Source organism: Lithobates pipiens, unplaced genomic scaffold (assembly GCF_037356315.1).
Source record: "Lithobates pipiens isolate NorthernLeopardFrog02 unplaced genomic scaffold, aLitPip1_a1.2 Scaffold_25, whole genome shotgun sequence".
Lineage (NCBI taxonomy): Eukaryota > Metazoa > Chordata > Amphibia > Anura > Ranidae > Lithobates > Lithobates pipiens.
Genome location: NW_027507787.1, coordinates 2337022 through 2349377, shown reverse-complemented (window position 1 = coordinate 2349377; position 12356 = coordinate 2337022). Strand labels below are relative to the sequence as shown.

Genomic DNA, 12356 nt, shown 5'->3' with positions numbered 1-12356 from the left:
CAGGCGCTGCTGTCTACAGTGGCGCGCAGGCGCACTGAGCGCGGCATTCTCAACGACGGAGCTGCCGCGCGTGTCGACTCCCGTGCGCATGCGCGGGAGTGACGTCATCGCGGCTTCGCCGAATGACAGCGGCGGAGCTGCGAGACCCCACCAAAAAGATGGATGCGGCGGACTACAGGGGACAGCGGCGACTTCGCTGGCTCCTGTGTCAGGTAAGTGACACATAATGGACTACTATGCGATGCATAGTAGTCCATTATGCTTTGCCTTTGCAGGGAATGAAAGAGGAAGTAAATTCATCAGGGTTTACTTCCTCTTTAATGTCACAACAAACATCCATGAAACATCTAGGATAGGTTTGGGGAAGCTGAAAGCTTGGGTTGTGCAAAGTTTCAAGGCAATTGATTAAGGTTTAGGCACTTTATTGTAAGTTAAACCCCATTAAGCTCCCAAAAAACAAGCTTAACATCCTAATTTTCTTTGTGGAAGACCAAAATCCATGACTCTACTAGGATAGGTTTGGGAAGTTGAAAACTTAGGTTGTGCAAAGTTTCAAGACAATTTATTAAAGTTTACGCACATTATTATACAATTGGGATTGTAAAATATAGCTCAAAGCGGGAGTTCCGCAGTTTTATTTTTTTTTTTTAAAGTCAGCAGCTCCAAATACTGCAGCTGCTAGCTTTTGAAATATGGACACTTACCCCTCTGGCGCACCCGCGATGTCGGCACCCGAAGCCGATCTATCGATCGGCTCTTGGGTGCTGCCGCCGCCATCTTCAGTTTGGGAATCAGGAAGTGAAGCCTTGTGGCTTCACTTCCCGGTTCCCTATTGCTCATGCGCGAGTCACGTTGCGCAATAAGAATGGTCCCTGCTGTCTCTGGGATCCATGTGTTTCCCAGCAGACAGTGGGGGCCCCGCAGGAAGTGGCGTAAATACCCGCAGATTCTGTAATGCAATTGATTTAGGCACATTATGGTACATTAAGCTCTTTACATTAAATGTTTTACATTGTAAAATATAGCTTAATGTGAATTTGGTGTGATTTACCAAATGAGCTGAAATTTCAGAATATGTTGGCGTGGATAGAGTCATTAAGGTCTTTTTTGTACGTTCAGCCACATTAACCACTTCAGCCCCGGACCATTTTGCTGGTCAAAGACCAGACCACTTTTTGTGATTCGGCACTGCGTCGTTTTAACTGACAATTGCGCGGTCGTGCGACGTGGCTCCCAAACAAAATTGACGTCCCTTTTTCCCCACAAATAGAGATTTCTTTTGGTGGTATTGAACGTATTATTTTTTACTTTTTGTTATAATAAATATCCCCCAAAAATATATAAAAAACATTTTTTTTCCCTCAGTTTAGGCTGATACATATTCTTCTACATATTTTTGGTAAAAGAAAATCGCAATAAGCGATTATTGATTGGTTTGCGCAAAAGTTATAGCATTTACAAAATAGGGGATAGTTTTATGGCATTTTTATTAATAATTTTTTTTTTTTACTAGTAATGGCGGCGATCAGCGATTTTTATTGTGACTGCGACATTATGGCGGACACATCGGACATTTTTGGGACCATTGTCATTTATACAGCAATCACTGCTATATAAATGCAGTGATTCCTGTGTAAATGACACTGGCCGTGAAGGGGTTAACCAGTGGGTGGCAGTGTAGGGGTTAAGTGTTCCTAGGGGTGTGTTACTAACTGTTGGGGGTTGGGCTTTCATTTAGTGAACACTGATCTCTGCTCCAATCACATGGAGCAGAGATCAGCGTCACTAGTTGCTAGGCAGAATGGTGAGATGCTGTTTACAACGGCATCTCTCTGTTCAGCCGCCCCCGTGAGACAATCACGGGTATGCCCGCCGCGATCGAGTCCGCGGGACCCTGCGACATACATAAAACTTATAGGGTAGGTTTGGAAAGGTAAAAACGTAGGCTGTCCAAAGTTTCAGGGCAATTGATTGAGGTGTAGGCACTTAATTACACGTTAAGCTACCATTTTCACATTAAATGTTTTAGTATGTCCCGTTTTTTATTCATGTACTTCAAGGACAATAAAGCAAAAGAGAGGAGTGGGACTTACAAATGTTGCTTAAAATTTCTTTAGAAATGGGCAAAGTCAAGAATTAATCGACAGGTTTGTCTGTCTGCACAAAGTTTAATTACTTATAATATTTAACACTCCATTGTCCATAAAACAGTCATTTTGATTGGACGTAGCTTTTAAGTTTCCAAAGGAATTTTATTTTGCTAGCTGAAGACAACAGTTAAACTATTTTAGCGTAAACATATATAAGACATCAATGAGAAAAAGTAAAAGTTGGAATTGCTCAACAGAATTCACACTTTTCTCATGTGTTAACGGAAATTTAGTTAGCATCTATTGATATCAGTCCATTGCTTCCTTTCAGAACACAAGCATATCATTTTTTTCATGCACATTAGGTGAAAAGGGAATTTTTGGCAGCTTAATAATTTAATATCTCTTGCCTGCTGTTCAATGTTTATGCATATTTATGGTTTGTGTGCTGCTTTTTTGATATATATATATATATATATCTGTCAACAAGGAAAAAGGGTGGACTGCAAATCTTGTGTATTCTCCCACCGCTATTCCATTTCAATGAGTCACTGCACTCCCAAACCTTTTCAGACATGCCATGTATATACAGTATATGTACTGGATACTGTATATCTCCCTTTTAAATCGTATCTATAAAAAATGCATGTTACATTGATATCAAGGAATTATTGTCCAGTGGAAGAGCACATGGCTATTATACCTGGGTAGATGAATGGCTGTCCTCCCCACCAGTGTCTCACATCAATCACATAAAACATAAGGCTAAGGAGGAGGAAGGAGAAACAGCTGAGAGTGGTGATGAAGGAGAGAGACCTGCCAACAACAAGAAGTATAACATTAGGTAACCAAAGTACGGTTTGTCAGGAACACCTACTCATTCTGTTATCTAAAGCAAAGCTGGATTCAGAAATTGGGATACACTAATGAGGTAGCAGAAGAAACACAGCAGTCAGGGATGCTCACATTGTCTTGTCTGAAGCCAATTTTTATTTATGATGTAATGTAAAATTACTTGTGTTTCAACCCCTTGGAAAATGGCCAGTAATCTGTCTGACTTTTGCTTGTCCTACAATGACACATATATTTTCCATTAGAGGCAAAAAAAGAACAGAATTTTGCAGAGATGTTAGCATGCACATGTATTCAACATTTTAATTTTCTTGGTCCTTTTAGAACAAAAAGATCAATTTAAATGGAGAACTGAATAAAATAGCCCTCGTGCTTGTGCAGGCAATACAATTTGTCATCAGCTGGAAATCATTAAAGAAGACTATAACTATACATTCTTCCTCAGAGCATATAAGATGTGGTGGTTGTGCCTACTGACTGCTCCAGCATTAGGAAAACTAAAAGTAGAGAGATCCTATCAATATGGGAAAGATATAGTGGTTCTAGACTGGGTGATGAGTAATGCTTTTGAATTGATTCTAATGCCGCGTACACACGACTAGACTTTCCGGCAGACTAGGTCCGAAGGGATTAGTCCATCGGACAATCCGATCATATGTGGGCTAGTCTGATCGCTTTTCGAAAAAATAAATCCGATGAACCTAGAAATAGGACATGTTTCAAATCTATTCGAAGGACCCATTTCCGGCGGACTAAAATCTGGAACATCGTCCGTCTGTGTGCTGGTCTGATGGACCAAATACAATGCAAGGGAAGCTATTGGATACAGGCTGAAGATAATTAGAACACTAACGCGTTTCACACTATCAACAGTGCTTACTCAGCTATGAGTAAACACTTTTGGTAGCGTGAAACGCGTTAGATGATATTGCTTTGCTGTGGCTTGTACAGTGTGATCCTGTATTTACAAATAAAAGGTACAAGATTTGTTTGGAGTGCGGCTGTTCAGAGTGTTCTAATTATCTTCATTGGCTATATGCCTTTGCCTGCACCCGGGTCTTTTCATTCCTGGAGGAGAGGTTTTTGTTCCTGTGGACATTACTGGAGCCATGGTACCCCTTCCCTTTTATTGGCTACAGGCTATTGAACTTCCTTGTTTAGTCCCGTTTACGTCATCACGTTCAAAACAAACTGACTTTCTAACAGACTTAGTCCGTCCACGTTTGGCCAAGTCCGTTCATTCGGAAAGTCCATCAGAACGCCTCCCAAAGTCCGTCGGGAAGACCGTCGGACCTAGTCTGCCGAAAAGTCTGGTCGTGTGTACACGGCATCAGAAATCTCCAAGCTCCAGGTCCCAAAACAGGCTTTAGAAAACAATGGGGACAGTGAAAAGCCAGTTTCCTCTGCATTACGAAAACCCCCTGGAGCCCCTCAACCTGCCTGATTGAGAATTCTGAGTTATAATATTCATTTAGACCCTGGCAGGGTACCAGGAGTCTACAACAGGTATCTGATTAAATTCAAATAGTTTGGTCCCACCAAGGGGAGAGCCTGAGTCAGCCAGAAGATCTGTGTGTGAACTGGTGCTATTGTGGGTGAGTGTGCTGCTGTGCCTACCCTTCCTGCAGAGGCAGACGCTTGAGAGCAGGGGTCTGTACACGGACAAGAGGATGAAGAGCCAGGGAGGAGGGTTATTGCACTGAAAGAGCTGTTGCTGATCTGAGGTTTGTGTTTCATATGGATGAATTTAGAGGAAGGGGACACAGTATCCAGGAAAGGGGATGGATAGGGCAGGTATTAAGGATGTACACCTGCAGGAGTGATGGGGGGTGGTAAGAGGATATGTGCTGGGGGGGGGGGTACTTTGGGCGGGGAGAGGACTTGTGCTGGGAGGTTCAGATTTGAAACTCCTCACTCTACTTTCTTGCACAAGTCCACTCCTCTCCAAAAACACCCCAGCAAATATCCTCTTAGCCCCCCGATCAAAGATATGCCACCTGCCACAGAAGGAACAATTGCGGCATCTGGGACCTTGGGCACCCTGCAAGAGATGCAGGGCAAGTGCTTCAGGTGCCCAAACTAAGGCTTCATTCACATACTGCGTAGCAGGAATTTTGACAGCTCAATTCTCACACAATTCTGTGTGTCACATAGGGCCAGCCCATTCACCTAAATGGGCTACTCTATACGCATTTCACATCCCGCAAAGAAACTCTCTATTTCAGGTGACAAGCTTCACATGATTTTAAAAGGCGCATTTTGCTACGATCCTAACATGTGACAATCTCGACAGAATCACATTGCATTAGGTGTGCTTCGAAAAGATAATGGCACCCAAACATGCAGGTTGTGTAACGATTGCCAAACGATTTAGAGTTCCAAATCATGAGATGTTAATGTGGCTTAATGCACCCCTGCAAGGCAAGTTTGTGGAACCAAGTGTAGCGGTACCCCTGTGGGGTCTCTGCGTGTTTCAAAATCCATACATAACCCTGTTTGGTCAGACATCCATTTTAGGCACACTTTCTCCAGACAATGAACAGTCTCTTGCTTGTTTTTGTTGTTTTTATTAGGGGATTAAACTTGGATGGGTAAAAGGGACATGTGATGTCCAAATGATGAATACTTCTTAAATAAAATAAAGGCCATTGAATCAAATCTGACAGTTTCTTCTACTGCACATCTCCTCCAGCACTCTACTTGAGATCACTTGCTTTCCTTCACTGTCCAATTGTAGATCCCACCCAGAAAGGGGGTTCCCTCAGACCATGACAGTCTAAAAATGCACCTTCGTCTGTGTAGATTAAAATCCTTGCACTGGCCCTATCTATCTATCTATCTATCTATCTATCTATCTATCTATCTATCTATCTATCTATCTATCTATCTATCTATCTCTGTATTTCAGCTATGTCCCTCTAAATGTAATATCAGTGTTTTCATAGACTGACAAAGAGTTTGACCCAAATAAAACACACACTGGTCATTAAGACATGCATTGTTACATGAAGTGGACCATAAGCAGGAATTAGCCAATTAACACAACTAGGAACTGTCAGTAAATCAATGTTTATAGGCCGTGCCATTTAGGATAGAATCTCTACATTACACAACTCGGATGCAAACTTTAGGGTCACACAATGCAAAGATAAGATCCAAGTATATTGTTTCAAGTGCTGCACATAGAGAATACATTATATAAATTAAATAAATCACACGAGGGAACCTTTCCAGCATATACTTCTTCCTTGATAGTACTCATCTGGCCTACTTTATTTTAATACTTCCTAAAAGCCATTTATCTGTCAGTTGAAGGGCTGCCTACACCATCTGCATACTGAATGCTTGTAAGTAACTGCATATTGATTTTCACTTCTCTTGTAAAGCTGTCAAATGCTTTCTTGGGTGTAAGAATGGCAAGGATGAAGTGAAGTGATCTGCTACTTCTCATCTATAGCAACGTTGTCTCTCAATTAACACTCTGAAAATTAAAGAGTTAAATTAAAATTAAGCTTCTCCAGTGCTACAGTCTTATTCAGCAAAATCCTACAGGACATAGTTTGCAGAGATATCTGTCTTTAAACAAAATCCTATAGACTGAATGAGAGGCGGTTAGACTTTAGGACAACAAATGTTGTTATACCTGATCTTTTACCCAGTCAAGGAAGGAGCATAAATTAGAGCATAATATTGTCTGCAAGACATACTTCTATGTAGGAACACTAAGCATGTCCTGCCTCCACCACAAACACCTAATTTCTCCAGAAAAAATGGCCAAGATCTTATGTTACTGTACTTCATTCTCTAATACTGGGGCTGTAGGAAAATTCTTACATCTGGTCCAACAGCACCTATTCATCTCACTTAGTGTTCTAAGCAGATACATAGATGAAGTGGTGATCATTTGGGACGGCCCTGAGTCCCTAGTCCAGGCTTTTTTTGGCCAAAATAACCACAATGACTGTAGTACAGGAACCTTTTTTCTAAGTCGGAGCGACTTGAGTCGCTCCTATTAGAACGATTCCATAGTACAGAACGGAGCGCGACTTGTCAGGCGGCGAAGTCGCCTGGACAAGTCGCCCCTGTGTGAACCGAGCCTAAGGACCCTGGGAAAGAGGTTTGGTGAACACCGCTGTTCGTGGAGGAGGGTAGTGATGAATATAGCATGTCCAGCCATTTTTTGGAGTTTCATTGAAAGTCCTCACAGGGGCTTCAGGCAAGGGTGCTCAACCTGTGGTCCTCCAGCTGTTGCAGAACTACAAGTCTCATGAGGCATTGCAAGGCTGATAGTTAAAAGCATGACTCCCAAAGACAAAGGCATGATGGGACTTGTAGTTCAGCAACAGCTGGAGGACCACAGGTTGAGCACCCATGACTTAAAGTGTTACTAAACCCAGGACACTGCATTCACTTTATCTGGTCTCCCACAGTACAATTAATTTAGTAAATATAAACTGATAAATACCTTTTCTCATCATCAGTATATAGCAGTCTTGTGACTTCTATCAGTGTCCAGCTGAGCACTGGTTAAAGCTTGTAGGAGGAGTTTTCATTCTCATCTGACTATCCTGTGAGGCTGCATGACTCCTGACTCTTGACCGTGCCAATTGGCCCTGTGCTGATCACTTGCACCCCCCCCCCCCCCAAAAAAAACTCCCTAGCAATACACACCAAACTGAGCATGTGCAGAGTGACCCCAAGGCTTTGCACTATCAGGACATGGATTGGGGGCTGTGGAAGCAGGGGAGGATCAGAGAAGGCAGGAGGTTTAACATGTATAGGAACAAAGTGAAGTCAGCACATTTGATACCCCCACTGGGCTGTGCGGAGACCCTACAGTGAGGTGGTTTACTTTTATACTTTGCACAGAACATGGCACTGAGAGCGCATTTGTTTGTGAGTGCCCCATTTTAAATTCTAATAAATAGTTTAAAAAGGTATACCAAACTATTGATTTTAATCCTTTTGCGTGAGTACATGTCACACGGAGAGGAGGAGATTGAACCGAAGCTCCGGTCAATGTGGCGGTGCCTGCGGTTGTTACTGGGAGCCAGGAGCTAGTTGGAGTATAGCCCTAGAAGGGCAAAAGTGCGTTTGACCTTGACTATTGATTAAAGGTCCAGCCCAGGAGGTGAGCGCATATAGTTCACTGGGTGTTATACATGTGACACGTGGTTGATCCGCTGAAGAGAAGGCTGTGATATCTAGAATTCACTGGAGGTTGGCCACACATACATATTTAGGGACCTTTTTGTTTCATCATTTGAGACTTATTTATTTAAGAGACACTGTTTTAGTTGCACTGCATCTTTATTTGTATCCTATCTTAGAGGGGTGGAGTGAAAATGCGTAATGGTGCTGGGCAGCAACTAGGAATTCACAGAATTGTGAGCAGAGTTGATTTGCTTGTGATTTATGTACATTAGGTTTATATGTCACAGAGCGTTTATGGTATTTTGTACTAATAGTGACTGTGCTGATTGTCTTTTATTTTCCACATACAATCTATCCCAGCTCAGTATTCTTTGGCAGAGTGATTCAGCAGGTTATGCCAACAGAAAACCCTTTGAATCTATACTTTAGGAACACTAGAACCCAAAGGTCTCAATGAGGACATTGCGATCCACTAGATTATGTAACTATTTTTGTTTTTCATGCAGTTTCTTTATCCTCATGCTGTCTGTATAACCAGATCTCCTCATCCCTTTGGCTCATAGTCCTATGCATTTTTGGTATTTGTGCTTTTTTATTTTTACATAACACATCGCTTATATCCATACATGAATTTATCTATGGGTTTGCTCAATGGAGCTGTGTACATTTGCAGGTTTTCCCCATATCCTATGTGTTTTGCACACAATGCATGTACTTGTATATACTTATGTACCAATTTTTGGTCTTTTTGGTGGTTTCATGTACGTGCATTTTTATGTGCACATGGTATATATTTGATTTTTAGTTACCTTATTTAAGGATCCATAGCTTATTACTTTTAATCTTGTATTTTCATCTCCCTATTTTAATATACATATGTTTATTGTTTTTAGTTTGGGGAGGTGGACGAGTTCAGAGAATATTCTGATTAGTCACTAATGTGTAATATGCCCCTATGATAGAGTACTTACGTTTAGAATCCCTGGTAAAGGTATTCCCCTATGAATTTCTTATATATACATATATTTATTTAGCATTTTTAATTCAGTATCTATAGTACTTATTTATATTATGTTTTTACAATAACTTCTGTTTCTGTGATCATGTAATCTTTTACATAAAAAAAAAAATATATGCATTATAGTTCCATATATCATATTATACTATATTTTTACCCATTTCTTTACTAATATATTCCACTTGGTACAGCCAGCTAAGGGGAACGCCCTGTTCCCTGTTATATGGTTGTGCTTCTTTTTTCATGAACTTTTTAAGGGTTGTTAAGGGTTAACACTACACCCTTTTGTATATTGAACCGTATGCTTGCACAATGTTTGGGTTCTATTTGCTTGACTGACTTCTGCTGTTCCCCCTCTGTGCAGTCTATGTCAATGGCCTCCCCGCATGATCGGTCTTTCATTGTATGCTTATTTCTGGGTCTGCACTCTGTGGTTCCCCCTCTATGCAGTAGCCCACCAAGCATTTTGCCACGTTCTGTTTTTTTTTACTAAAAAATAATTGTATTTGCCCATTAAGGATAGATGCAATAATGTGTAATTACAGGAGAAGAATCCTGATGCTTCTTATCTCATTGACCAGTTACAAACTCCAAAAGGGACAAGACTTAAAGTGGTTCTAAAGCCTAAACCTTTTTTACCTTAAAGTAGATCTACAGTATAGGTAAACCTTTTTTTTTTCATTTTGGACCGAGTAAGGGAGGGTTAAAACCCCTGCTGGATTTTTTTTCACCATCTGTGTCCCATTTCCCTTCACTTTCTGTTCAATAGCTGTTCAATAGCCAAAAAGGAAGTAAGAAGAAATACCTGCAAATTGAGAAAATTCCGTGGGGACCCCTGGGTCATTAGAACTAGTGTGCCCATTGGAAGATTTCCCCTCTACTACTTTTCTGGGGACAGCCCAAAATTTGGGATTTTCTTTTTCTTCCACTTTCAATGATAATGGTAAACAGGACAAATAGCTTCCCGGATTCCCGTGGGGGGAGTGGACACAAAGGAGGAGTCAGGAGCACTGGTGGGGGACCCAAAAAGAGGAGGTTCGGGACACTCTGTGCAATTCCATTGTAAAGTAGGTAAGTATAGAAATGTTTGTTATTAAAAACAAACACTTTAACTGCATCAGAGTAAAATCAGGTCCTCCTCTGTCAGATGGGACTGTACCGTGTTACCAAGCTGTGTAACTCTCAGAACTCGATACACAGAAATACAAATCATTTGGCAGATAAAAAAAAATCTCCCATGTATTTCATCTGTGTGTTTAGCTGTTTGCCTGTTTACAGTTCAGCCTGTACCTGTGCCTGTAGTGTCTGCAAAAAAACAATTGTTAAGGGAAACTATTCCACAGTATTATGGCTCATATGGAAAGAAACATTTTAAAATAGTTTATATAACTACCTAATGTTATGTTATGTGCCCAAAGATTCCCTGCAAAGCAGGGCTTACTATTGCTTTGTGAAAATGAATATGAGTACTTTACCATATCCCAAGACTCCAGATTGGTGCCGCATGCTCTTACGGATTGTCAGGATGTCTACTATGCCAATGTGAACCCTCTAGGTAGACTGTGTGGGATCCCTAGTGAGAGGTGGTGGGCTTACCTGAGAAGTATAGACTGACAGCCGGTCCACATTAAAGCAGGGCACCATAGATGTGGGGGAGATATCTATAGAGGGTGGTTCTGGAAATGGAGCTATTTTTTATAGGCAATTTAAGCAGCATTTTATTTCTTTGTAGATGTTAGCTTTGCAACACCTCACAGGCAGGTTAAGGGGATCCACCAGGGACCAAGGAATTTTGCATTTTTAATGTTTCTTATTAAGCACTATTAAAAACACTGCTTAGCACCAAACATAATTTTAAAGGAAGGCTTTATGTTGCTTTGGACAATCCCTTACCTATTAGCCTAGAAATGGCCATTCCTTATTTCTAAGATTTGGATCTTTTTGACTTCAAAAGGGTTCAGATTTGGTATCTGAACAATGGCTCATCACTGCTGCTAAACACCACCTGGATATTACAAACTGGAAGAATTTTTGGGACATCACGAAAAATGCCTCCCACTTTCCACCTGTCCTGCAACTGAGCAGCACCTAGGTCAAAGTGACAGCAAGAAGTCCTAGCACTTGAACCACCAACATCTTATATGTATTAGGGGCCCTGGAGGGCCCTTTGCAGCTTGACATTCCACAACAACGAACATATCTCTAGCCCCAATTCTTAAAGTGAGGAACACAAAACACTCTTTGATTATTTTTAAGAAGTGCACTTTTATTTTTCTAGCCTTTTTTGGTTTTTAGATTGGAACAAAGTGGGGAATAGTTATAAACATTTTTTCATTTGTAAATTTTTTGTGTGTCTTCCCAGTTGGGGATAGGGTCCCAGCCGCTCTGAAATATTCTGTAGTTACATCAGGTCTGACATCACTGGCCTTGCAACATGAACTAAGGGCATCAGTGTGTCACATTTTCAGAGCTGAGGAAGGGGACTGGACAGCCAAACCATTACTTTCTATGGCCAGACCTGTCTTTGGCCCGGTGAGAGTGCTTTCTATCATAAACTCTCCCTGACTGAATGTAAATTGCCTTTCTTAATTGGCATATTGGGACCTGCTCTTCAGGTTGTCCTGAAAAGTGTCCTGAGAGTAATGACATTCCTCACCTCTTCCTTGGCTATGATTAAGAGGTCTACAAAAATGTATAAAGTATCCATGTACAGGATTGAATACTATACATTTTCAAGCCATTGTTTTATGCTGACTATATAATTTTCACTGTTTAACAGAAATATCTGCTGCTGTTAACCTAATGAACACTGTTTACTGGCTCATAATGATAGGGTTACCAGAGTCAAAAGGGATCAATTTCCCTGGAGAATCTACAATCACTAAAGCACAGCGCTGTAAATTATTGCCAAGTAGCTGCAATCATGCCTTGCAGGAATTATGCTACAGCTAGTACAATGACATAAATATACAATATTGTTCTGTATAAAAACGGTATTATGCAACAAACTAGTGCATGTAACAAATGTTTTCTATTGTTTGGAACCTCTCTTCATACTCTTCATCCATATTTACTATGGTGGACTCAATGACTGTGAATCCAACTCAGTGCATTATTCTTAAAACCTAAGATACATCCTCCCAATGACATATAATGTAAAATAAAAAAAAATAATGTTAATATATGTATGTTTACCTGTTTATGGAAAGGAAAAGAACAATATAACTATGCAGGACTATGAC

At 40.9% G+C, this 12356-nt stretch overlaps 1 protein-coding gene across 1 annotated transcript in view; it reads right to left on the bottom strand.

The window, feature by feature from the left end:
* Nucleotides 1-12356, bottom strand: part of LOC143930034 (heparan-alpha-glucosaminide N-acetyltransferase-like) — a 519140-nt gene that overhangs the window by 21466 nt on the left and 485318 nt on the right. Inside the window, exon 14 of the mRNA XM_077453933.1 lies at nt 2794-2906. Within this exon, the coding sequence (XP_077310059.1) occupies nt 2794-2906 (113 nt within the window). The remainder of the gene's footprint in view (nt 1-2793; nt 2907-12356) is intronic.